The sequence below is a fragment of the Pleuronectes platessa genome, chromosome 20 (genome assembly GCF_947347685.1).
Source record: "Pleuronectes platessa chromosome 20, fPlePla1.1, whole genome shotgun sequence".
Classification (NCBI taxonomy): domain Eukaryota; kingdom Metazoa; phylum Chordata; class Actinopteri; order Pleuronectiformes; family Pleuronectidae; genus Pleuronectes; species Pleuronectes platessa.
In genome coordinates, this window is record NC_070645.1 from 20,891,819 (window position 1) to 20,919,773 (window position 27,955).

At 48.2% G+C, this 27,955-nt stretch overlaps 1 protein-coding gene across 1 annotated transcript; it reads left to right on the top strand.

The window, feature by feature from the left end:
* Positions 1-1,656: 1,656 nt before the first annotated feature.
* On the top strand, positions 1,657-27,738 carry lama1 (laminin, alpha 1). The gene is made up of 64 exons (XM_053412636.1): positions 1,657-1,711; positions 3,375-3,545; positions 4,340-4,452; positions 4,643-4,694; positions 5,686-5,876; positions 6,036-6,215; positions 6,371-6,460; positions 6,579-6,696; positions 7,459-7,637; positions 7,736-7,829; positions 7,919-8,076; positions 8,186-8,326; positions 9,720-9,878; positions 10,098-10,199; positions 10,395-10,609; positions 10,739-10,850; positions 10,942-11,052; positions 11,609-11,736; positions 11,887-11,973; positions 12,174-12,385; positions 12,975-13,078; positions 13,195-13,375; positions 13,462-13,598; positions 13,710-13,943; positions 14,033-14,176; positions 14,327-14,509; positions 14,691-14,876; positions 14,989-15,116; positions 15,257-15,386; positions 15,512-15,652; positions 16,034-16,152; positions 16,228-16,317; positions 17,442-17,635; positions 17,716-17,858; positions 17,945-18,043; positions 18,197-18,308; positions 18,397-18,553; positions 18,659-18,869; positions 19,142-19,258; positions 19,340-19,503; positions 19,605-19,743; positions 19,853-19,955; positions 20,500-20,616; positions 20,696-20,878; positions 20,961-21,115; positions 21,218-21,361; positions 21,528-21,661; positions 21,844-21,997; positions 22,080-22,204; positions 22,292-22,442; positions 22,523-22,667; positions 22,762-22,903; positions 23,278-23,392; positions 23,477-23,629; positions 23,755-23,903; positions 23,999-24,193; positions 24,298-24,478; positions 24,792-24,898; positions 25,006-25,195; positions 25,374-25,523; positions 25,883-26,036; positions 26,117-26,250; positions 26,383-26,596; positions 27,538-27,738. Exons 1-64 carry the CDS (start codon positions 1,657-1,659, stop codon positions 27,690-27,692), a joined length of 9,231 nt encoding a protein of 3,076 aa, XP_053268611.1. The 3' UTR covers positions 27,693-27,738.
* Positions 27,739-27,955: the final 217 nt, after the last annotated feature.

Here is a 27,955-nt window from a genome sequence, read left to right on the forward strand (position 1 = left end):
TCCGTCCACCCTGGGCTGATGTGTTGAACTTCTTTAGGTCCAAATCATCCAGAACCTGCTCGGACATCTGCAGCATGTCCTCCAAAAGGAGCCGCTGAGATGTCTTCACATGTAGAGGTGTGTCCTGACTCGTAGAAAACTCTGAGTCTCTGACAGTCAAACAGTGGTGATGTGTGAAACACTCACCGGCCTCAGGCTCCTCTTGTTAACTTGAGTTGTTTCCTCTTGAAGTCAAAATGGAGTCTGAAGTCAGGGACCCCCCCCCCCCCCCTCACCTGGTCACAGCTCAGGATGAGACGGACGATTCAGATACAAAAAGTCCCAAACTCTCCATGTTCCTTCAGCTTTGCACAATAAAAGTCCAGGTTGAAAGGATTTGGGTGAATGTGAGTGGACGAGCGACGTGTAAGCCCCGCCTCCCGCTCAGTGGCAGCCTTCCACTTTGTACACAGTAACTCCTTGTGTTTGTATTTGTTCTTATTACTTTTAATGTGTGTATTTCTACTAACAAACTAAACAAATGTCTTCAAATGGCTCCACTGTCTTTATTTACAGTCTTTGATCTTTATTTACAGTTTATGCTTGTTGCTTATTCTCTGTAAAGTTTTTAGAGAATTTTGTTTCAATTCTTTAATATGGTATTTCTAGGTTATTTTGAAAGGAATGTAAACCATCAGTGACTCACAAGGTTTGGTGTTAAATTAAGGCTGACAGATAGACACACAAATACACACACAGACAGACAGACACACACACAAATACACACACAGACAGACAGACACACACACACACACATACAGACAGACCGACAGACCGACAGACCGACAGACACACAAACACACACACACACAGACAGACAGACACACAAACACACACCATCCCCCTTCACACATGGTCCCCCGCACCCCCCCAACCCCCCATCCATTCAATCCATTGTCTCTGGGGGTGGGGGCGGGGGGGGGGTGTTTGATGGAGGGGTTGGGTGGGCTGGTGGGGGTTCCGGGGGGGGGGGGGGGGGGGTTCGGACATTTAAAGGAACACACCACAGTTTTTAACTCAGTTTTTTATGTTTTAATCTTCACTGTTTTACATGAAGTGTTTTATTCAACAGTTTATTTTCTGCATTTAAGAATAAATGTTTTCCAGGTTTTATAATTGATGCTGATTGAGTTTCTGTGTTGATGATTCGATCATTGATCCATGATCCTGATCGATTAGTGATGACTGACCACAGCTCCACACACTGGGATTAAAAGCTAAAGAATTCGATTTCTGTGTTTGAAAATCTGCAAATTAAAATCACTTATATCACCCGCCATCAGCAGGTCAGATGGTACACTCCACCCCCTCCACCTCCTCCACCCTCCTCTATTGAGCTGAATGAATGAAAGAGAGAGAGAGAGAGAGAGAGAGAGAGAGAGAGAGAGAGAGAGAGAGAGAGAGAGAGAGAGAGAGGTAGAGTCAGTGTGAGTTCCTGCAGAGCGACACATTCCTCTGGAGCAGATTTATTCTGTCACTTTATTCTGCTTCAGTAGAAACACACAAACTCTAACTCAGCTACTGAACAGTTAGTGGCTGCTAGTTTCAGGGTTAGTTAAAGAGTTTGTTCATTTTAGTTAGAGTTAGTCAAGTTTAGTTTTCAGTCTAACTTCAGAGATGAAGATTTTGATTTTGTTGCTGCTGATGGAGCAAACTGCAGCTCAGCAGAGAGGTGAGAAACTTCTACTGAGTTATACTGAGTTATACTGTCTTCTACTGAGTACTAATGTCTTCTACTGAGTTCTAATGTCTCTTTCTGAGTACTAATGTCTTCGACTGAGTTAAAATGTTTTCTACTGAGTTATAATGTCTCTTACTGAGTTATAATGTCTCTTACAGAGTTATAATGTCTCTTACTGATTTATAATGTCTCTTACAGAGTTATACTGTCTTCTACTGAGATATAATGTCTTCTAGTGAGTTCTAATGTCTCTTACTGAGTTATAATGTCTCTTACTGAGTTCTAATTATAGCACTGAGAAGCTGCAAAACAGAACTTTTCATCATAAATTATATAAACTATATAAATATCCATGTTTTTAGTTTATTTACTGAGATAAATTATTATTATTATTATTAATTATGTTTGATTCTTTTCTTAAAATAAGAAGCTGTTTAGAATCAGATTCTTCTTTAAATCTGTTTGATCACTTTCATCTGGGATCAATACACCAACTCATCAACTTGATCAAAGATCAGATTTTTACTTTATGAAAGATGATTTTTAAAACAACATTTTTAGCTAGCTCTGTTAGCACTAATACTGTATATGTTCGCAGTTAGCTCTGTTATTAGCTCTGTGACATGTACGACCTGAGATCTCATCAAAATGTATGCGTGGGTATTTTTTTAGGTCAAAAGAGGATTGAGATTGTTTGATTTGATTGGTTGATCCAGAGGAAATCAAATGGTTTGTTGATCTGTAAATTTAGTGTTAAATTGTTCAAATGAAAAAAGCTTCACACTGACACAAGCACTGGTTTGTGTCTGTGTTTAGTCTTGTGTTAATCTGTTCTCTTTACTGTCTGTGTGTGTGTTTGTGTGTCTGTTCACATGTTTTCATCATTTGATTCAGTTGGACTGTTTTACTTTACTTGTGTATCTTTGTGTGTTTGACTGTTGTCGAGCAGAGACGTGTCACAGATGGAAGCTGATTGGTCGACCTTTCAGGGGCTCACATATATTTTGTGGGAGAAGATTATTGTTTAGGTCAAAGTAAAGTCTGATCCTTAAGTATTTTAAAGATTAAAGAACCGACTCCCTCTTAATCATTAACTTTAATGATCGATCACTGATATCAGTGTTTGTGGTTAATCAACATATTCATGAGGCTCAGAGACTGTCCTGCTGAGAGACACAACATCTGTGTGTGTGTGTGTTAATTAGTGTTAACAATCACACTCCACCCTCTTCCTCTCTAACGCCGTAAAACCTCCCCCACACCATCACATTCAGACTCCACACAGTGCCTGTGTGTGTCTGTGTGTGTGTTAAACTCTCACACAGTCGAGAATAACACACACACTCACACACACACACTCACAGCTTGGACTCTTTTTGTCGATGACCTTCATTTGTTCTGAAGATAAAAAACAGACACAACAAAGTGAAGACTTCACTGTAAAAACTATTTGGTTTGAAAAGTTTCAAACAGTTTTCAGAAGTTCATCACAAACTGCTTTTAAGTGATGTCATCAGTCAGATCGATTATGATGAGTCACCGGAGACTTCCCCTGCAGGGAACCTGAAGCGTCTGAGTCAGCGTCTGAGTCAGCGTCTGAGATCAGTCTGGTCCTGCCTCTCAGCCAGTTCACGTCCTCTCCTTCTCTTCTCAGGTCTGTTTCCAGCCATCTTGAACCTGGCGAGTAACGCGGAGATCAGCAGCAACGCCACGTGTGGAGATCCAGAACCTGAGCTCTACTGTAAACTGGTGGAGCACGTTCACGGGAGAATCATCAAGAACTCGCACTGTCCCAGGTGTGACGCCAACTCAGTCCTCTCCAAAGGTACCAGAACCACAGAGTCCACCTTAAACCCAGTCCAGAACCAAAGAGTCCACCTTAAACACATACCAGAACCTTAGAGTCCACCTTAAACCCAGACCAGAACCAAAGAGTCCACCTTAACCCAGACCAGAACCACAGAGTCCACCTTAAACCCAGTCCAGAACCAAAGAGTCCACCTTAAACCCAGACCAGAACCACAGAGTCCACCTTAAACCCAGACCACAACCTTAGAGTCCACCTTAACCCAGACCAGAACCACAGAGTCCACCTTAAACCCAGTCCAGAACCAAAGAGTCCACCTTAAACCCAGACCAGAACCACAGAGTCCACCTTAAACCCAGTCCAGAACCAAAGAGTCCACCTTAAACCCAGACCAGAACCATAGAGTCCACCTTAAACCCAGTCCAGAACCACAGAGTCCACCTTAAACCCAGTCAAGAACCTTAGAGTCCACCTTAAACCCAGACCAGAACCACAGAGTCCACCTTAAACCCAGACCAGAACCACAGAGTCCACCTTAAACCCAGTCCAGAACCTTAGAGTCCACCTTAAACACATACCAGAACCTTAGAGTCCACCTTAAACCCAGAGCAGAACCACAGAGTCCACCTTAAACCCAGACCAGAACCACAGAGTCAACCTTAAACCCAGACCAGAATCTTAGAGTCCACTTTAAACCAAGACCAGAACCTTAGAGTCCACCTAAAACACAGACCAGGAAACAGAAAGATACAAATTCAAGTTCACTGGAAACAACGTGTGTGTTTGTGTGTGTTTGTGTGTGTGTTCTTCAGAACGTCATCCGATCACCAACGCCATCGATGGAACCAATCAGTGGTGGCAGAGTCCGAGCATCAAAAACGGACAACAGTTCCACTGGACCACCATCACACTGGATCTAAAACAGGTAACACACACACACACACACACACACACACACACACACACACACACACACACACACACACACAGAGACACACACACACACACGGCTCATGTTTCAGAAGAAAAGGATAAAAACACTGTAAAATACAAACACAAACAGTTACATGTGTAACCTGAGTTCTCTGAGTTACCTCTTCACATTTTCTCCTCAGATTTTTCAGGTCGCTTACATCATCATCAAGGCAGCTAACTCTCCTCGCCCAGGTACCACCTGTCTGTCTGCCTGACCTGTCTGTGTGTCTGACCTGTCTGACTGACCTGTCTGTGTCTCTGACCTGTCTGTCTGTCTGACTTATCTGTCTGACCTGTCTGTGTCTCTGACCTGTCTGACTGACCTGTCTGTGTCTCTGACCTGTCTGTCTGCCTGACCTGTCTGACTGACCTGTCTGTGTGTCTGACCTGTCTGACTGACCTGTCTGTGTCTCTGACCCGTCTGTCTGACCTGACTGTGTGTCTGACCTGTCTGTGTCTCTGACCTGTCTGTCTGACCTGTCTGTGTGTCTGACCTGTCTGTGTCTCTGACCTGTCTGTGTCTCTGACCTGTCTGTCTGACCTGTCTGTGTGTCTGACCTGTCTGTGTCTCTGACCTGTCTGTGTCTCTGACCTGTCTGACTGACCTGTCTGTCTGTCTGACCTGTCTGTCTGACCTGTCTGTGTCTCTGACCTGTCTGTTTCTCTGACCTGTCTGACTTACCTGTCTGTGTCTCTGACCTGTCTGTCTATCTGACCCGTCTGTCTGACCTGTCTGTGTCTCTGACCTGTCTGTTTCTCTGACCTGTCTGACTGACCTGTCTGTGTCTCTGACCTGTCTGTGTCTCTGACCCGTCTGTGTCTCTGACCTGTCTGACTGACCTGTCTGTGTCTCTGACCTGTCTGTTTCTCTGACCCGTCTGTGTCTCTGACCTGTCTGACTGACCTGTATGTGTCTCTGACCTGTCTATGTCTCTGACCCGTCTGTGTCTCTGACCTGTCTGTGTCTCTGAACTGTCTGTGTCTCTGACCTGTCTGTGTCTCTGACCTGTCTGACTGACCTGTCTGTGTCTCTGACCTGTCTGTCTGTCTGACCCGTCTGTCTGACCTGTATGTGTCTCTGACCTGTCTGTGTCTCTGACCTGTCTGTGTCTCTGACCCGTCTGTGTCTCTGACCTGTCTGTGTCTCTGACCTGTCTGTCTGACCGACCCGTCTGTCTCTCAGGTAACTGGATCCTGGAGCGCTCTCTGGATGGTGTGACCTTTGACCCCTGGCAGTATTATGCCATCAGTGACACTGAGTGTTTGACCCGTTACAACATCACACCGAGACGCGGACCCCCGACCTACAAGAGCGACACCGAGGTCATCTGCACGTCCTACTACTCCCGCCTGAACCCCCTGGAGCACGGAGAGGTGAGACCATGTCTGTAACTGTCTGTCTGCTTGTATGACAAACTGCTGCAGACCGAACCCACTGAAGCACGATGAGGTGAGACAGGTTTTCTGTGCCTGTCTCACCCCGTATCACTGTGTCCCTCACTGACCGTCTCTGTCTACCTGTCTGTCTGTCAGATTCACACCTCCCTGATAAACGGGCGACCCAGTGCAGATGACCTGACGTCGGTTCTCCTGAACTTCACGTCGGCTCGTTACATCCGCCTGAGGCTCCAGCGAATCAGAACGCTGAACGCCGACCTCATGACCCTGAGCGACCGCGACCCCCGAGAGATCGACCCCATCGTCACCCGGAGGGTGAGACAGAGAGACAGTGCAAATAATGTTCATTTATTATCTTTATTATATACATTTTTCATTACATTTATAATATTTATTTTGTTTTCATATTTGAATTCATAATTATATGTAATATATCCTTCACTGAACTTTGTACCTGTTTGTTTTCTCAGTATTATTACTCCATCAAAGACGTCTCAGTGGGGGGGATGTGTATCTGCTATGGACACGCTAAGAGCTGTCCCCTGGACCCGGACACCAAGGTGACCTGTCTGTCTGACTGGAGCTGTCTGTCTGCTGCTGAAATGTTTCCCTGGACTTATATCTGTGTGTGTGTGTGTGTGTGTGTGTGTGTGTGTGTGTGTGTGTGTGTGTGTGCAGAGGCTGAAGTGTGTGTGTGAACACAACACCTGTGGAGAGAGCTGCAATCAGTGTTGCCCTGGTTACCACCAGGAGCCATGGCAACCAGGAACTGTCTCTGAGGGAAACAATTGTGAAAGTAAGAACCTGTCTGTCTCTCACCTGTCTGTGTCTCACCTGTCTGTCTCTCACCTGTCTGTGTCTCACCTGTCTGTGTCTCACCTGTCTGTGTCTCACCTGTCTGTCTCTCACCTGTCTGTGTCTCACCTGTCTGTCTCTCACCTGTCTGTCTCTCACCTGTCTGTCTCTCACCTGTCTGTGTCTCACCTGTCTGTCTCTCACCTGTCTGTGTCTCACCTGTCTGTCTCTCACCTGTCTGTCTCTCACCTGTCTGTGTCTCACCTGTCTGTCTCTCACCTGTCTGTCTCTCACCTGTCTGTGTCTCACCTGTCTGTCTGTCACTCACCTGTCTCCCTCTCACCGGTCTCCCTCTGACCTGTCTGTCTCTCACCGGTCTCCCTCTCACCTGTCTCCCTCTCACCTGTCTCCCTCTCACCTGTCTGTCTCTCCCCGGTCTCCCTCTCACCTGTCTGTCTCTCACCTGTCTCCCTCTCACCTGTCTGTCTCTCCCCGGTCTCCCTCTCACCTGTCTGTCTCTCCCCGGTCTCCCTCTCACCTGTCTGTCTCTCCCCGGTCTCCCTCTCACCTGTCTGTCTCTCACCGGTCTCCCTCTCACCTGTCTCCCTCTCACCTGTCTGTCTCTCCCCGGTCTCCCTCTCACCTGTCTGTCTCTCCCCGGTCTCCCTCTCACCTGTCTGTCTCTCACCGGTCTCCCTCTCACCTGTCTGTCTCTCACCGGTCTCCCCCTCACCTGTCTCCCTCTCACCTGTCTGTCTCTCAGGGTGTAACTGTCACAACAAAGCAGTCGACTGTCTCTTCAATCAAACCGTGTCCGACCTCTTGTTGAGTTTAAACACTCGTGGCGTTCGTCATGGAGGCGGAGTTTGTTCCAACTGTCAACAAAACACGGCCGGCATCAACTGTGAGATGTGTCGAGACGAATACTACCGACCTGCGGAGGTACACAAAACAAACCACACACAAATAAAAAAGCACATAAATGGATTGTTTGTATTTATTGTGTGTGTGTGTGTGTGTGTGTGTGTGTGTGTGTGTAGGTTTCTCCATATTCAGATTTTCCGTGTCTTCAGTGTAACTGTGACCTCAGAGGATCAAAGTCTTCAGTCTGCAGCCGTGACGACTCACAGTCAGGTTAGTGTGTGTGAGTGTGTGTGTCTGTTTGGGACTGTGTGTAATGCAGCTCAAAAAGAGACTAACTCAGTGTGTGTGTGTGTGTTCAGGTGTGTCTGCAGGTCAGTGTGTGTGCCACGAGGGTTTCGCAGGTCGACAGTGTGACCGTTGTGCGTTTGGATACAGAGATTTCCCTCGATGTGTGCGTTGTGAGTGTGACCTTTCAGGAAGCACCAACTCCGACCCCTGCAGCCCCTGCATCTGCAAGGTAACGTGACATCATCAAGGGGGCGGGGGCACCTGCAGCTTTACTGCTCAGCTCCGTTCACACCTAGTGAAACGTTTGTTCCACCTTTGACCTCTGACCTGTTCCTCAGATGAACGTGATGGGAGCTCACTGCGACCTCTGTAAACCAGGTTTCTACAACCTGAACCACCACAACCCCCTCGGCTGCACCGACTGCTTCTGCTTCGGGGTTTCTGACGTGTGTGAGAGCGCCACCTGGTCCACAGCTCAGGTAACACACCAAACAACACAGATCAGTACCTCACCTGTACTGACTCACTCCTGTACTGACTCACACCTGTACTGACTCACACCTGAACTGACTCACACCTGAACTGACTCACACCTGTACTGACTCACACCTTCACTGACTCACTCCTGCACTAACTCACACCTGAACTGACTCAAACCTGCACTGACTCACACCTATACTGACTCACTCCTGCACTAACTCACACCTGAACTGACTCACACCTGCACTGACTCACACCTGTACTGACTCACACCTGCACTAACTCACACCTGAACTGACTCACACCTGCACTGACTCACACCTGTACTGACTCACTCCTGCACTAACTCACACCTGAACTGACTCACACCTGTACTGACTCACACCTTCACTGACTCACTCCTGCACTAACTCACACCTGAACTGACTCACACCTGTACTGACTCACACCTGCACTGACTCACACCTTCACTGACTCACACCTGAACTGACTCACACCTGTACTGACTCACACCTGCACTAACTCACAGCTGCACTGACTCACACCTTCACTGACTCACTCCTGCACTAACTCACACCTGAACTGACTCACACCTGTACTGACTCACACCTGAACTGACTCACACCTGAACTGACTCACACCTGTACTGACTCACACCTGAGCTGACTCACACCTGTACTGACTCACACCTGAACTGACTCACACCTGTACTGACTCACACCTGTACTGACTCACTCCTGCACTGACTCACACCTGAACTGACTCACAACTGTACTGACTCACACCTGTACTGACTCACACCTGAACTGACTCACAACTGTACTGACTCACACCTGAACTGACTCACACCTGAACTGACTCACACCTGAACTGACTCACACCTGAACTGACTCACACCTGAACTGACTCACACCTGCACTGACTCACACCTGTACTGACTCACTCCTGAACTGACTCACACCTGAACTGACTCACACCTGAACTGACTCACACCTGCACTGACTCACACCTCTACTGACTCACACCTGCACTGACTCACACCTGAACTGACTCACACCTGTACTGACTCACACCTGCACTGACTCACACCTGTACTGACTCACACCTGAACTGACTCACACCTGTACTGACTCACACCTGAACTGAGTCACACCTGAACTGACTCACACCTGTACTGACTCACACCTGAACTGACTCACACTTTAACTGACTCACAACTGTACTGACTCACACCTGAACTGACTCACACCTGAACTGACTCACACCTGAACTGACTCACACCTGTACTGACTCACTCCTGCACTAACTCACACCTGAACTGACTCACACCTGAACTGACTCACACCTATGTTCGGGTAACACATCGTTATTTATATCATATCTTATTTTCAGGTGTTTCATACTGAGGCTTGGCTCCGCCCCTCTCAGTCCCCCTACACCCCCCCTTCTTTAAATGGCAACGAGCTCTTTCTCCCTGGCAACACCTCGTCTGGCCACGCCCACCAGGAAGTGCTTACCTGGGCAGCACCGGCTGGTTTCCTAGGCAACAAGGTTGGCTATATTTCCCTTATTCTTTGAACAACAGCATGAAGGCGTCTGTCTCTCTGACTTCCTGTCTGTCCGTGTGTCTCTCTCACTTCCTGTCTGTCTGTGTGTCTCTCTGACTTCCTGTCTGTCCGTCTGTCTCTCTGACTTCCTGTCTGTCCGTCTGTCTCTCTGACTTCCTGTCTGTCCGTCTGTCTCTCTGACTTCCTGTCTGTCCGTCCACAGCTCTTGTCTTACGGAGGTTACCTGAACTACTCGGTGGCCTATGACGTGACATTGGATAATGAAGACCACTCTATACCCGCCCACTGTGACATCATCATCGAGGTGAGAAAATCTGTCTGTCTGTCTGTCTGTGTGTCTGTCTGTCTGTCTGTCTGTCTGTGTGTCTGTCTGTCTGTGTGTCTGTCTGTCTGTCTGTCTGTCTGTCTGTCTGTCTCTCGTTTCAGATACAAACTACAGTCATATTATCTGAAAGAAGTCCAGCCCCCAGACTGACCTGATTCTCTGTCTCGTCTCCAGGGTAGGGGACAGACTCTTCGTCTCTCCCCCCCCCTCGTCCTCGTCCTCTCCCCGCTGGCCGAGCACTCTGTTTCCGTGGCAATGCTCCCTCAGAAGTTCGTGGACGGTCAGACGGGTGTCCCGGTTCCCCGGGACGACCTGCTGTCTGTCCTCTACCATGTGACGTCCCTGACGGTCAGAGTTCACCTGAACAACTCCGCCAACTGGCCCATTCGGTGAGGAGCAGTAATCTGATTACACCCAACAGAGTAATCTGGTAGTATGTAACAAAGTGCGTTACAGCTGCTGGTTCACAGCTGCAGTGCCCCCTGGTGGTCAGGTGTATTAAACGTCTCGCTCTTCAGTCTCAGGTCGGTGTCTCTGGACGTCGCCGACTCTGAGTCCGTCTCTGGCGTTCAAGCTGTTGCCGTGGAGACGTGTGAATGTCCGTGGGGCTACAGCGGCACTTCCTGTGAGGTTGGTTATTAAATATCATCATTAAGTTTATTATTGTTAGTTTGACTGAAGGTTTTTAAGGATGATAACCACTCGGCTGTTTGTGTTTCAGACGTGTCTCCCAGGGTACTACAGAGTGGGCGGAGTCTTGTTTGGAGGGAACTGTATGCAGTGCGAGTGTAACGACCACGCTACCGAGTGCGACTTCAACGGAGTTTGTTTGGTGAGTGTAAACAAAATCAATCAACAACAATTTTGAAAAGTAAATAAACTTCGATTAGAAAGAATTTTCAATAAAGTTTTTCGGGAAAAAAACTTTTTTATAGTGCAGTTATGTTTCTCTACCTGTCTCACTCTGACCTGTCTCTCTACCTGTCTCTCTGACCTGTCTGTCTGACCTGTTTCATTCTGACATGTCTCTCTGACCTGTCATTCTGACCTGTCTCACTCTGACCTGTCTCACTCTGACCTGTCCCTCTGACCTGTCCCTCTGACCTGTCTCTCTGACCTGTCTCTCTGACCTGTCTCTCTGACCTGTCTGTCTGACCTGTCTCTCTACCTGTCTCTCTGACCTGTCTGTCTGACCTGTCTCTCTGACCTGTCTCTCTGACCTGACTCACTCTGACCTGTCATTCTGACCTGTCTCACTCTGACCTGTCTCACTCTGACCTGTCCCTCTGACCTGTCTCTCTGACCTGACTCTCTGACCAGTCTCATTCTGACATGTCTCTCTGACCTGTCTCTCTGACCTGTCTCACTCTGACCTGTCTGTCTCTCAGGGTTGTACTCACAACACCACAGGTCCTCACTGTGATCAGTGTCTCCCTGGCTTCTATGGCGACCCTGCAGAGGGGACAGACAGTGACTGTCGGTTGTGTCCGTGTCCTCTGACAGAACCGTCCAACAGGTGAGTCTTCACACCCGAGTCAAACTAAAACTTTATAAGTTACAGACATTTTATTGTTTGTGAGTGTGAATATTTATTAATATTTTAAATTATTTAAATGTGTGTGTGTGTGTGTGTGTGTGTGTTTGTGTGTGTGTTTGTGTGAGTCAGTTTCAGTCCCACCTGCATGTTGGAGTCATCAGGTCAGGTGTCATGTGACCAGTGTCAGGACGGATACACGGGGTCAAACTGTGAGAGGTGAGGTCGACGGGTCAGGGGTCAGGGGTCAGGGGTCATGGCTTTTTAATCTTCTCTTCTGTGTGTGTGTTATAAGTCGTACTGTTTTGGAGGGTCGGGTTGTGGTTAGCTATGAGTCACAATAAAACAACCTTATGACGAGTCAGAGGTCAGAGGTCGTGCTTGTGGAGCGACTGTAACACCTGCAGTTGTGTTTCCAGGTGTGCCAGTGGTCACTATGGTAACCCTCAGACGGTGGGCGGGGCCTGTGTTCGCTGCGACTGTAACGGAAACGAGGACGTCACGGAGACGGGACGCTGTGACATCATCACCGGGGAATGTCTGCGTTGCCTCGGTAACACGACTGGTAGACACTGTGAGGTCTGTCAGCCTGGTTACTATGGAGACGCCGTGCACGCCAAAGACTGTCGGGGTGAGACACACACAAACACACACACACACACACACACACACACACACACACACAACACACACTCACACACACACACATTAGTCTTGTGAGTGTAACAGCAGGAATGTTGATCTTTTCAAATCCAGATTAGATCCAACCTCTAACCTCTTTGGTTGTGTGTGTGTGTGTGTGTTTGTATTTTCAACAAACTTGTTGAGGAATGTATCGTAACTTTTGAAGCTGATCGGTCAATCCTCAAATAATCAGTGAACAACAACCAGATCAATATTTAGACAAACATTAATAATATTTTCACAAAGATGTTGATTATAAATCGAGGAAGTTTGATTTACACGTTTTTCAAAGTCGTGTTCCTTTTTTTTTAAAGATAATAGAAAACATCATTGTAAAGTTGTGTCCGCTCAGACCACAGACTCATGGGAACTGTGGAGGGAGGGCGTGGCTTGTGTTGTGTAGGTGGGGTCTCCTGTCTGATTTACAGTGGGTCTCTCTCTCTCTCTCTCTCTCTCTCTCTCTCTCTCTCTCTCTCTCTCTCTCTCTCTCTCTCTCTCTCTCTCTCTCTCTCTCTCTCTCTCTCTCTCTCTCTCAGAGTGTGGCTGTGTCAGTGGCGCCCTCTCCGGTGTTTGTGATGTCACAACAGGTCAATGTACATGCAGAGAAAAAGTGACTGGACAAACCTGTGACCGTTGTCAGGTGAGACATACACAGACACGCACACGTACATTGACACACACACAGACACACACACACACACACACACACAGACACACACATTCACGTGTGGGCTGATATACGTTTTTTGTTTTCAGTCTGGGTTCTTCGGGCTGCAGAGTGGGCGGGGCTGCAGGGCTTGTAACTGTAGCCAATCTGGATCTCTCTCTGAGTCATGTGACGAGGCCGGCCGGTGCCGGTGTGTGGTGGGCGTCGCCGGAGACACATGTGACCGCTGCCATCGGGGATACTATGGTTTCCACGGCCACGGATGCACTGGTAAATAGACAGAAATCAAACCACGGTCAGCTGATCACTTGTTGATGCTCATCTCTGATTGGCTGTGTGTTCTATTTGTTAACCAGCATGCACCTGTGATCACACCGGTGGGAACTGTAACCCTGACAACGGAGAGTGCATCTGCCCAATTCACACAGAGGGAGACACATGTGACAGGTGTGAGACAGGTCACTGGGGTCACGACCTCACCACAGGCTGCAAGGTACACACACACACACACTCACACACTCACACTCACACACTCACGCACACACTCACACTCACACACACACACACACACTCAGGTGTGACACTAACCTCTTGCTCTCCTCAGCCATGCAGTTGCAGCACAGCAGGAAGCTCCGCCCCTCAGTGTGATGTCATGAGCGGTCAGTGTCCGTGCAGGGGGGGGTTCTCTGGTAGGTCATGTGAGCAGTGTGCACCTGGTCACCATGGCTACCCGGTGTGCGCGGCATGTGGCTGTGACTTGTCGGGAACAGAAGAGACGTTGTGTAACACGACGCTCGGAGTGTGCGACTGTCGACAAACTGGAGAGTGTTTGTGCAAGGTAAAGTCTCTTTAGTGCTCCCTAGTGGCAGCTGAGGTAAACTACACGTCATCAGTTAACCATCAGTAAACACGTGTGTGCGTGTGCAGGTGGGCGTGTCGGGGCGGCGCTGTGAGGAGTGCGTGTCCGGTTGGTTCGGGTTGTCGACCTTGAATCCAGACGGCTGCTCGAAGTGTTTCTGTTCAGGTCTGAGTCGAGTGTGTGAAGAGAAGGGAGGACTGAGCAGAACCCCCGTGAGTACATCCAGTGTAGATCTATATATATATATTAATATGTACTGTATAGACACACACTGTACATGTAGTTTATAGACGCCCTGTATAATATAACACATATTAACCCATCTCTCTCTCTCTCTCTCTCTCTCTCTCTCTCTCTCTCAGATCACCCTGGATCACTCTCCTGCTCTCTTGTCATTGGTCAGTCAGTCGAACCTGCAGGGTGTGGTATCTGGAGTTTACCAGCAGGGCGGCGGCGACATGCTACTTGACACCCGGCATCTTAACATCAGTAGACTCACTGGCCCCCTCTACTGGAGACTGCCCGCCCAGTTCGAAGGCACCAAGGTACTGACCTTTAACCTTTAGAAGTTACAGTCTTTACACAATGGCTGTGCGAGCGATATACATCATTATAAATAAATATATACCAGTCCTCCTTAAACCATATCCAGCTGTGATGTGGTGAGAGGTGGGGGACACCTGTCTGTCTCTAACCTGTCCCTCTATGACGTGGCGTTTTGTGTAGCTGATGTCCTACGGCGGACTGTTGTCTTACATCATCACCTTCTATGCTGAAGACGGTATGGGACTGTCCAATCAGGAGCCTCAGGTTCTGATGAGGGGCGGGACTCTGAGGAAGCTTGTCATATACACTGACATGGTTGCCCCTAGCAATGGCATCACCACTCAGCATGACATCAGGATGACAGAGGTACAGCTGCAAGGCATCCTGGGAAATGAAGGGAAGAGAATGCCATATATAAATCTTACCTGCGACAGTGTATCATAATGTGTGTGTTTGTTTGTGTGTTTGTGTGTTACAGCACAAATGGAAGTACTTTAACTCGGTTTCAGAGAAGGCGGTGAGTCACTCTGACTTCATGTCCGTCCTCAGTAGCGTCCAGTACGTCCTCATCAAAGCTTCATATGGGACCAGGCTCCAGCAGAGCAGGTACTTTATACACATGCACATCATACATATACACTTATAAATTTATATATATGTGTTGTATTATATTTTACCTTCACTTCATTGGTCAGTTTCTCTTTGCAGACTTGTCATCATGCTTCTTTATCATTTCCTGTTGTCAGGATCTCTAACATCAGCATGGAGACAGCGAAGGAGGTGGAGTCAGAGGAAGGGTCAGAGGTCACGGGGGGTGTGGCCAGACTCATCGAGTCCTGCATTTGTCCACCTGGATACATGGGACTGTCCTGTCAGGTAACGATTAATGAAACCATGTGAGCCTGAGGCAGCTGATCAGGACCTGTCTGTCTCTCTCTCTGACCTGTCTCTCTCTCTTCTCTGACCTGTCTCTCTCTCTTCTCTGACCTGTCTGTCTGCAGGAGTGTGCAGCAGGTTATTTCCGTCAGCCTCAGTCAGAGTTGTCACGTCAGAGTCAGAAGTTGATGTTTGTTCGTCCGTGTGTTCGATGTCGCTGCAACAACCACAGTGAGCGCTGTGACACGGAGACTGGAGAGTGTCAGGTAACACGCTTACACCCAACAAGACACGCTAACACAGCACAGCACGCGAAAGCACATGCTAACACACAACAACACATTACAACACACGTCAACAAACGCTAACAGACGTCCACAGATGCTAACACATGCTGAAACACAACAACATATGCTTACACATGACAACACATCCAAACATATGTTAAAACATGTCAGCAAAAGCTAAAACACAGCAACAAATCATAACACATGCTAACCAACATTAACAGAGTCCAACACATTTTGACAGACAACGACATCCTAACACTTGTTAACTTACGCTATAACACATGTCAACAAAGGCTTACACACTCTAACATACACTAACACACGACAACACATTCTAACAGTTGTTAACTTTTTCAGGACTGCAAGCTACACACCAGCGGGCGAAGCTGTGAGCGGTGTGCCCCAGGGTATTATGGGAATGTCAGTGGCTCAATCAGTGACTGTTCACTTTGTGCCTGCCCCCTACGGGACAACAGGTAACACTACACACTGATTATTTATTGATGGGACTAATTTTATTTTATGTCACTAATCTGAGCTGTGTTGTGTAGTTTCAGTCCGACTTGTGAGTCACATGGAGCGGTCGGGGACTTTCGCTGCAGCGCCTGTCAGACGGGATATGAGGGGAGATACTGTGAGAGGTGAGTAAATCCATCAGGCTGTGACGTCAGGCTGTGACGTCAGGCTGTGACATCACGCTGTGACATCACGCTGTGACATCAGGCTGTGACATCAGGCTGTGACATCACGCTGTGACATCACGCTGTGACGTCAGGCTGTGACATCACACTGTGACATCACGCTGTGACATCACGCTGTGACGTCAGGCTGTGACATCACACTGTGACATCACGCTGTGACATCAGGCTGTGACATCACGCTGTGACATCAGGCTGTGACATCAGGCTGTGACATCACGCTGTGACATCAGGCTGTGACATCAGGCTGTGACATCAGGCTGTGACATCACGCTGTGACATCACGCTGTGACGTCAGGCTGTGACGTCAGGCTGTGACATCAGGCTGTGACATCACGCTGTGACATCACGCTGTGACGTCAGGCTGTGACATCAGGCTGTGACATCAGGCTGTGACATCACGCTGTGACATCAGGCTGTGACATCAGGCTGTGACGTCAGGCTGTGACGTCAGGCTGTGACATCAGGCTGTGACATCAGGCTGTGACATCAGGCTGTGACATCACACTGTGACATCACGCTGTGACGTCAGGCTGTGACGTCAGGCTGTGACATCAGGCTGTGACATCACACTGTGACATCACGCTGTGACATCAGGCTGTGACATCACGCTGTGACATCAGGCTGTGACATCAGGCTGTGACATCACACTGTGACATCACGCTGTGACGTCAGGCTGTGACATCACGCTGTGACATCAGGCTGTGACATCACACTGTGACATCACGCTGTGACATCATGCTGTGACATCACGCTGTGACATCAGGCTGTGACATCACACTGTGACATCACGCTGTGACGTCAGGCTGTGACATCACACTGTGACATCACGCTGTGACATCAGGCTGTGACATCACGCTGTGACGTCAGGCTGTGACATCACGCTGTGACATCAGGCTGTGACATCACGCTGTGACATCAGGCTGTGACATCACGCTGTGACATCAGGCTGTGACATCAGGCTGTGACATCAGGCTGTAACTTCAGGCTGTAACTTCAGGCTGTGACATCACGCTGTGACATCAGGCTGTGACATCAGGCTGTGACATCACGCTGTCATCCTGCAGGTGTTCTGTTGGTTACTACGGTAGCCCCTCATCACAAGGAGGGAGGTGTTCTCAGTGCACATGCAGCAGGTGGGGCTCCGCCCACTCATTGTGCGGCGCACAGACAGGACAGTGTGAGTGTAATCCTGGGGTCAAAGGTCAATCATGTGACCAGTGTGACGAGAGACACATCCTGCAGGGAGGAGAGTGTGTTTGTGAGTATTAACACACACACACACACATGTTGCTTGTTGCTTGTTGTCAGAGGTGAACAATGTGTGTGTTTAAACTCCAGCATGTGACGATGAGTGCACCGGCGTTCTGCTGACTGACCTGGACCAACTGCACGTCCACTTCCTGTCTGTCAATGTGAGCGGTGTTACCTTTGCACCATACCGCCAGCTGGTGGTGCTAGAGAACCAGACCAGAGACATGCAGGTACAGACATAAACAACCAATCAGAGCTCAGCTACCAGCAGCACGCAGCCTGATGATGTCATGTAACATGTTTCTGGTTTGTTCAGGTGATTTCATCGGAGAAAAGTTCCGTCGGTGTCCACGTGTCCAGAGTCAAAGACGAGTTGAGTCATGTGACCTCTGACCTCAGAGCGTTACTACCGCAGGTAACAGGCCAGCTTACGTTTACTAACTTACTAACCTGTGGAGGGTTATTTATGCATATTGCTTACATTATTATGATTATTATTTAATAAAGATGATATTATTATTGATTATTGATGAAGAAAGGTCCTATCTCTGGTCTCTTCCTCAATCAGGTCACACGTCTGTCTCACCACATGAAGGAGGTGGACCTGTCTATCAACAACAGCCTCTCCCAGGGTGCACTGCTGCTGCAGAGGATCAGCAGCCTTCAAGACAGTATTCAGGGTAAAAGAACCCTCCAACATCACATAGAGACATAAACAACACGGTACACATGATGATGTGAAACTACTCTGACATCTGATTGGTACAGTGCTACTGAAGGAGGCGGAGCATCTGAACCAGACCACAGAGGAGGAGCCTGGATCAGCCAATCAGACACAACATTTGGAGGAGTTAGAATTCATGCTGGAAAGCATGAGAGCCGTCGATCTACAGGCGGCCAACGCCACAGCTCATCAGGAGCTCAGGTGCGTTTGATAAAAACTTCAATATGATTGTGGAAAATATTTGTTTCATCTTTATCCTGAAGTTTCAAATAAATTTTATTCTGATGTGGTTCTCTCTCTCTGCAGCCTATCAGAGTCTCTCGCTGACTCGCTGCAGGTGGACTTCCTGTCCAGCAGGGGGCAGATGGACAACAGGCTTCGCCTCCTCTCCAACTCCCTCACCAATGCCACGGAAACGCTGCAAAACGCACACATGCACTTAAACAGTGCTACACAACGAAACACAGATACACACAATCTGCTGAACAACACACACACTCTGCTGCCCCAATACCAGGTACACACACACACACACACACAGACATACACACACACAGACATACACACACACACACACACACACAGACATACACACACACAAACTGTTGCTATTGCCTGCTGATTAACTGTCTCTCTGTCTCTCTCTGTCTGTCTCTGTCTGTCTGTCTGTCTATCTCTGTCTGTCTCTCTGTCTGTCTGTCTCTCTCTGTCTGTCTGTCTGTCTCTCTCTCTCTGTCTGTCTCTCTCTGTCTGTCTGTCTGTCTCTCTCTCTCTGTCTGTCTCTCTCAGTCTGTCCATCAGCATCTGACAGACGAGTGTCTCTCTGTCGAGGGAGTGATGGAGGAGAATCAGCTGATGTTGGACGACAGCATCAGTTTGATAAATGACTTAACAAACACAACCACAGTGAGACAAACACTTTATATGGAATAAATCAACAACAGTAACAACAACAATCACATAACAAACACTAACTCACGTGTCCAGCAGGTGGAGGTGTTGGCCGGTCAGCTGGATCAGTGGCGCCCCCTGTTGAGGGAACAGGTGGACAGTTTGGTAGTTGGACTTAAGATGACAGATGCTCTGGAGAATGTTTACCGTGCAGAGAACCACGCCCATCAACTACAGAGCCACGCCCACTCCCTGCACAGGTAACTGTGTGTGTGTGTGTGTGTGTGTGTGTGTTTGTCTGTGTGTATGTGTGTATGTGTGCTTCTGACATTAACATTCAAATAAACCTCTCTGTTCTCAGCTCTCTGTTGTCAGTGTGTAACATGTCCCTGAATGGAACCCAATTGGCCCAGATGGATAGTGACATCACAGAGCGAGTTGAGTCCGCCCAGCAGGTGGCATCGGTTGCCTATGTCTCCGCCTCCCACGCTCTCAATATGGTACTAAGACAGGAAACACTCATGATGACATCACGGTCCATCAAGACTAATCTGTTCATTCAGAATAACAACGAGCAGCATTTTGACACACGTCTGATTTCTGTTACAGACCGCCCAATCAGAGCCGCCGCTGTCCCAGGACGTCAGAGCCAATCAGAACATCAGCTCCGCTGTTTTACAAGAGAGTCGACGAACCAATGAGACAGTTGAAGGTGTGTGTACCTGTGTGTGTACCTGTGTGTTTACCTGAGTGTTTACCTGTGTGTTTACCTGTGTGTGTACCTGTGTGTGTACCTGTGTGTTTACCTGTGTGTGTACCTGTGTGTGTACCTGTGTGTTTACCTGTGTGTTTACCTGTGTGTTTACCTGTGTGTTTACCTGTGTGTTTACCTGAGTGTTTACCTGAGTGTTTACCTGAGTGTTTACCTGTGTGTGTACCTGTGTGTGTACCTGTGTGTTTACCTGTGTGTTTACCTGAGTGTGTACCTGTGTGTTTACCTGTGTGTTTACCTGTGTGTGTACCTGTGTGTGTACCTGTGTGTTTACCTGAGTGTTTACCTGTGTGTTTACCTGTGTGTTTACCTGTGTGTACCTGTGTGTGTACCTGTGTGTTTACCTGTGTGTTTACCTGTGTGTTTACCTGTGTGTGTACCTGAGTGTTTACCTGAGTGTGTACCTGTGTGTGTACCTGTGTGTGTACCTGTGTGTTTACCTGTGCACACATTAAGACATAACTAACGCACATCTCTCTTCCAGACCTGCAGCTGAAGGTCTCCCTGGTCACCAGCAGACTGGGACTTATCAGAGACAGTGTCCGTAACTCCAGCCTCCTCCTCCGTCAGCCAATCAGAGAGCTGCAGAGTCTCTCTAACGGTCAGTAGCTTCAGGCGATGCCTCATTCAATACGACAGGATGATGTGTTGATTGTTGATCGTTTTTTTTCTTCCACCAGGTTCATCTGTGTCACTGCAGCAGGCTCAGCTTCGGACTGCAGCAGTACACTCTGGCCTGCAGGTGGCACTGCAGCAGCTGGAGAGACTCAAAGATCAGCTGCAGGATTCTTCTTCTGTGGTAGAGAACACAGTCAAAGCAGTGACAGAGACCAACCAGCTGGTGGCGCACACAGACACTGCTGGTACGTCAACAAAGTCTTATCAGTTGAATTTACAAAATAACCCTCTTGTAATACTGGCTTCTCCCATTTTCTCTGTGTTCAGCCAATGATGCGCAGCGTAAGCTTGAGGAGGCGGAGCATCGTACGGAGCATCTGATGGAGCGCATAAAGCCACTGAGCATTCTGGGAGAAACCCTGAGCCGCAATCTTTCGGACATCAGGGAGCTGATCGATCAGGCTCGTCGACAGGCTGCTTCGGTACATGAACACAGACACGTGCTCTGATCAGACCATGATGATCCTGTAAAACCACTTCCTCATGTAAAACGATGATGATGATGGTTTTGATGATGTCATCAGATAAAGGTGGCGGTGCAGGCGGACAGAGACTGTGTTCGATCCTACAAACCTCAGATTGACTCCAGCAACTTCAACACTCTGAGTCTGATTCTGAAGACGACGAGTAAAGACAACCTGCTCTTCTACCTGGGCGGCATCACCACAGTAATAACACTGACACACACACACACACACACACACACACACACACACACACACACACAAACACAAAAATGTCTTATCATCATAACAGGTAACTTTCATTATTTGATCTCAGTTTTTTAACTGGACCATGTAAACTTACCATTTGTGAACGTCCTTGTGTGCTCAGGTGGACTACCTCGCTGTAGAGATGCATGCTGGGAAGGTTTCTCTGCTCTGGGATTTGGGGTCAGGAACTAACAAACTGGAGCTTCCTGGACTCGACATAACCAACAACAGGTGGACCAGAATCAACGCTACACGGTAACTACACGCCAACACACTGATCACATGATCACCAAGCATCACAATCATCAAGGATCATGTGTCTGAAAAAGCAGATGAATTAATAACTTGGTTACAACAGTTAGTTAAACTCTTCCTCCGGACTGGTTAGTATCAGTCAGGACTAGTTAGTGATGGTCTGTGTGATGTCACGTCCTCAGGTTCGGGGCGCAGGTGTCTCTGTCCGTCCACCAGCTGGACTCGGAGGTGTCCCTGATGCCCACGGTCACAGGTCGATCGGTGGGACCGTCCCGAGTTTTAAACATCGACAGAAACACGGTGATTCACATCGGAGGCCTGGGCGCTCACTCTCAGGTAACCAGTGTGAGGAACTAACCATGTGTGTGAACATGTGTGTGGAGATGAACATGTGGTAACTGTGTATGTGTGATGTCAGAGCCCCGCGGCGCTGAGGTCATCGACCTTCCAGGGCTGTTTTGGCGAAGCTTTGCTCAACGAGAGGAATATCGGACTGTGGAACTATGACAGCAGAGAAGGAACATGTGGAGGCTGCTTCAGCAGGTAAAACCCAGAGGACACACCTGCAACACATGTATGATCAACACAACACATGTATGATCAACACAACTCTCTCTCTCTCTCTCTCAGTCCTCAGACGGAGGAGACCTCCTTCCACTTTGATGGATCTGGATTCTCATTGGTCCAGAAATCTCTGCGTTCGACGTCCACGTCGATCGTGTTTCAGTTTAAAACTCTGTCGCCGGGCGGGTTGCTGCTCTACCTGGCTTCTAACAACACGGTACGACACACTCAAGGTTTATATTGAAGCTCTTATTGTGGAAAGAAGCATAGAAATGACCTCCTTCGTTTCTCCTGCAGAGAGACTTCCTGTCCATTGAGCTGGTGGAGGGGCGTGTCTGTCTAACCTTTGACCTCGGTTCAGGCGTTTTGATCCTGACCTCCAACAGGAAGTACAACACAGGAGTTTGGTACAAGATCACGCTGCAGAGGAACAAACGCAAAGGTGCGACTAAGGCTATGACGTCATTTAAGTAGTGAGTATGTGGGGGGGTGGGGGGTGTCTGAGGCTGTTTCTAACAGTTACCTGGTGCCTGCAGGTTACCTGTCAATCATGGCTGCCGACCAATCATCAGAGAAGGAAGTGTTGGAGGCGGAGTCTCCAGGGTTTGCCTCCGACCTTAACCGCTCTGACCTCGACCCTATCTACATCGGAGGACTTCCTGCCTCCAGACCAATAAGGTGAGTTTGTGGTTTCCTGGGTCCCGCCCCTTAAGATTGGTTTGAGGACGAGATTTGAGCGGGTAGGAGGCCCCTCCTCTTCATCTGAAGTCAGTTGGTCATTGGATGCTGAACTGAAATGACATCATCACATATTAACCAAGCAAAGAACTTTGAGTTAATACTTTATTAATGAAGATGGGAAAACATTTATTATAAATAGAATATAATTAATCGTAAAAAAATATTATTTAATCACATGATCTTTGCAGATTCATAAATTCATAAATAAACACCAGGTAGACATGCAAGGTGATTAAGTCCCCAGGTGAGGACAAGGCGTGATCACAGGATGGGCGTGTCTTAACTCACCTGTCTGTCTTGTCTGGGTGCAGGAGACAGGTGGTGTCCCGGTCGTACGTCGGCTGCATAAAGAACGTGGAGATCGCTCGCTCCAACTTCGACCTGCTGAGAGACGCGTATGGCGTCAGGAAGGGCTGCGTCCTCGAGGTAACACAAACACCCATTAACCAATCAACACTGCTCTCACAGGTCAGGTGATCGCTGACCACAGACTGGTTGATTGTCTCACAGGCGGTGCGCAGCGTGTCGATCCTGTCCGGAGGCTTCGTTCAGATCTCTCCTCCATCATTTAGTCAAGAGGCGGAGCTTCTCTTCTCCTTCTCTTCAAACAACCAATCAGGAGTTCTGTTGGCTGCCCTGAGTGACGAGCGCTTGCAAAGACAGGTGAGGTCACATGACACATGTATGTGTGGACGTATTCACCAGCATGTGTGGTTGATCCCCGTAACCTCTGTGTGTGTGTGTGTGTGTGTGTGTGTGTGTGTGTGTGTGTGTGTGTGCGCCCGCAGTACTTCCTGTGTGCTCACCTGGTCCTAGGAGCCTTGGAGGCGGAGCTTGGTGAAGTGGGCGGGGCCACCCGGAAGGTGAAAGTGATGAAACCGAACGGATCATTTGGTGACGGAGAAAAACACTCTGTGATTATCACCATCAACAGGAAGTACGTGTCACCATAGAAACACACACCTGCCCCACCTGTCTCACATGTCTCACCTGTCTGTCCTCACCTGTCTGTCCTCACCTGTCTGTCCTCAGGTCTCTGTCCGTGCAGGTGGACGAAGATCACCTGAAGTCAGTCCCTCTGTTGCCAGGCGGATTTCCTCGTCTGGCTCCTGCCTCCTTCTTCATTGGTGGACTGCCCTCAGAAGAGGAGTCCCATCTACCAATCAGATTACAAGACTTATCCAGGACGTTCAGAGGCTGCATCCAAGACCTGGTGGTGGGCGGAGCGTAAGTCTACCACACACACACACACACACACACACACACACACAGACACAAGCACACACGTACCTTTCTTTGTCTCTGATTGGTGAACTGTTTTCGTTCTGTAGACTTGTCGACCTATCAGGAGCTGTGAGGTATGAGGGGGTGGAGCTTGACAGCTGTCTGTTGCAGAAGAGGGTTGGGGCGGTGCTTCCTGATGACCAGGATGTAGAACCAACTCCAGACCCCACCCACGTATATGTAGCCACGCCTACATATCTGAATGCCCTGACACCTGGAGCGCTCACGGTAATAAACACGTTTATTACACAAAACTGAACAAGATAATCAACATTTACTTTTCACGGTTGATTATTCTGATTATTGATTACTAAATATACCACTTGACAATATTAATTTGATTTGGTAATGATGTTTATTAATTATGACTAATTCAACTCTTGATGGTTATTCTTAATCTTTGATCATTTATCAAAATGTTATTTTGGACTATTCAGGGTTATTGATTAGATAATAACTGATGATAGGTATTGATACACGTTGAGTGATTATCGATAATGGTTCGTATGTGTTAACGATAACTGATCTCTGTGTGACGCAGTGTGTGTCGGAGGCGGAGCCGAGTTTCCTGTCGTCAGCCGCTCAGTTTGGTTCGTCCAGACACAGTCACATGACCTTCGTCATCAACCCCAACTCCGTGAGGAAGAGGTGGGTCTCCACGACAAGCAAGGGGGCGTGTCTCTGAGTGATTTATCTCAGAGTAAATCCCTGACTGTGTGTGTGTGTGTGTCTCCTCTCTGCCGTCCCTTCCACAGCGTCTCTGTGAGGTTGTCGGTGCGAAGCCGGGCTGCCGACGGTTTGATCGTTCTGCTCTCGGACTCAAAACACACAGACTTCATCGTTGTCAGACTGATGGGAGGGAGACTGATGATGTCAGCTGACCTGGGAAAAGGCCCCGCCTCTGTCACCTCGTCTCTTGCCATTAATGACGGAGACTGGCACACTGTGCGTTCAAAAACACACACATGAACACACACATGAACACACACATGGACACACACATGGACACACACGCCTCTAAATGTGTCCTGTGTGTTAAACACTTTTCATTCACATGCGACAGAAACAACCTCCCAGTGATGACGTGATGTTTGTTGATCATGTTGACCTGTCTGTCTCTCAGGTGAGTGCTGAGGTCAGCCGGCGCTCTGTGTCGCTGTCAGTCGACGGTTCGAGTCCGAAGTCTGTGACAGTTAAAGGAAACCAGCTGGACGTGGACAACACGCTGTACCTGGGAGGACTCCCACACGCATACACCAGCAGGAGGATCAACGTATGTCAATAAATACTCACATTTCAATTTGATCACAACATTAAATGTAACCTGGACTCATTGGTTTTCATTCATCTAATATTTGATCAATCAATGGATGTGATTGGACTGAGTTGTAAAAAGTGAGTTCACTGGAAAATGATCGGCTGCGTTAAGTTTTCCTCAGATTTGTTTTCTAAACAATCAAATCATCGCGATCACGAACAAAGTGATCAGCCAACATTAAAACTGTCAAATGATCAAATCCCTGCAGCTGAGAACATAAACATGTCACATGTACAACATACAGTATATAACATAATGTAACACCGTTTAAATAAGAGATACATAACATGTCTGTCCACCTGTCTGTCCCTCAGGTCAGCAGCAGTTTACAAGGGTGCATTCATTCAGTCAGTCTGAACGGAGCCATGTTGGATCTGACCAAACCAGCCTCACAGGATAATGTCACTTCCTGTTTCACTAAAGACCAGACAGGAAGTTACTTAAATGGCAGCGGCTACGCCATCCTCAGTGAGTTCATAAAGGAAACAACTGCTTTCACGTCGTCATGTCTGATCAGACTGTTAACATGTGTGTGTCTGTGTGTGCAGTGCATGATGGGTATAAAGTTGGTTCGGACGTGTCAGTATCACTGGAGTTTCGAACGAGCCAATCAGAAGGAGTCTTTCTGGGAATCAGCAGTGCGAAGGTCGACGCCATTGGACTGGAGATGGTGAACGGACAGGTGAGCGCACACTTACCCGCGTGTTGGTCTACAGACAATTCTTTATGAATGTTCTTAATTTATAAATAAATATTTATAAACGATCTTCCCATTCTTACTATGACAACTTTTGTCGATTCTGTTTTTTCAAAGGTGGTGTTTAATGTAAATAACGGGGCGGGACGAGTGTCAGTGCGTTCGATTGGTCACGGGTTGTGTGATGGACAGTGGCACCGCCTGCTGGCCAGAAAGACCAAACACAGCCTGAGTCTGAATGTAGATGGGCGGAGTTACACCACCCCTAACCCCTACCCACAATCCACCTCAGCAGAGACCAACAACCCCGTCTACGTGGGAGGGTATCCAGGTGAGACGCTCCGACCTGTCTGTCTCTTACCTGTCCCTCTCTCTCTGTGACCTGTCTGTCTGACCTGTCTCTCTCTCTGTGAGATGTCTGTCTGACCTGTCTCTCTCTCTCTGTGACATGTCTGTCCGACCTGTCTGTCTCTTACCTGTCCCTCTCTGTGACCTGTCTGTCTGACCTGTCTCTCTCTCTGTGACCTGTCTCTCTCTCTGTGACCTGTCTGTCTGACCTGTCTCTCTCTCTCTGGGACATGTCTGTCTGACCTGTCTGTCTCTTACCTGTCCCTCTCTGTGACATGTCTGTCTGACCTATCTCTCTCTCTGTGACCTGTCTCTCTCTGTGACCTGTCTGTCTGACCTGTCTCTCTCTCTGTGACCTGTCTCTCTCTCTGTGACCTGTCTGTCTGACCTGTCTCTCTCTCTCTGTGACATGTCTGTCTGACCTGTCTGTCTCTTACCTGTCCCTCTCTGTGACCTGTCTGTCTGACCTGTCTCTCTCTCTGTGACCTGTCTCTCTCTGTGACCTGTCTGTCTGACCAGTCTCTCTCTCTGTGACCTGTCTGTCTCTTACCTGTCCCTCTCTGTGACCTGTCTGTCTGACCTGTCTCTCTCTCTGTGACCTGTCCCTCTCTGTGACCTGTCTGTCTGACCTGTCCCTCTCTGCGACATGTCTGTCTGACCTGTCCCTCTCTGTGACCTGTGTGTCTGACCTGTCTCTCTCTCTGTGACATGTCTGTCTGACCTGTCTCTCTCTGTGACCTGTCTGTCTCTTACCTGTCCCTCTCTGTGACCTGGCTGTCTGACCTGTCCCTCTCTGCAACATGTCTGTCTGACCTGTCCCTCTCTGTGACCTGTGTGTCTGACCTGTCTCTCTGTCTGTGACATGTCTGTCTGACCTGTCTCTCTCTGTGACCTGTGTGTTTGACCTGTCTCTCTCTCTTACAGTGGGAGTAAGACAGAACTGCCTGTCGAGCAGCTCCAGGTTTAGAGGTTGTCTCAGGAACCTCCAGCTCATCAAGTCTCACGTGAGCAACAGTCTGGACCTGAGCTCCGCCCACTTCCTGTTGGGTGTCACACCTAACTCGTGTCCTGTTGTCTAGCGAAGCGCCGCTTGGCTGTGATTGGTCCATAGTCTGATCTCATTGATCTTGGCATTAAAAGATTTTAGCAGCTGATTATTTGTATCTGTTTCTGTAACTTTTACTCTGAATCAATAAAGTTGATCAATTTTATTTAACTGTCAAATTTCTATTCCAAGTTTAAATATAACGATGGATTTCTGTTGATATTTTCTTGAAAATAAAAGGTCGAGTCAGTGTTAGCCTGTTTAATGTGGGAACGATAGGTTTTATAGATTAATTCG

Bases quoted from the DNA above. Each gene is read 5' to 3' on its own strand.
- lama1 (XM_053412636.1), top strand. From the start codon at position 1,657: ATGAAGATTTTGATTTTGTTGCTGCTGATGGAGCAAACTGCAGCTCAG. The intron at 13,944-14,032 runs GTAAAGTCTCTT...GTGCGTGTGCAG, and splicing joins CTGGAGAGTGTTTGTGCAAG to GTGGGCGTGTCGGGGCGGCG. The intron at 25,196-25,373 runs GTGCGTTCAAAA...TCTGTCTCTCAG, and splicing joins ATGACGGAGACTGGCACACT to GTGAGTGCTGAGGTCAGCCG.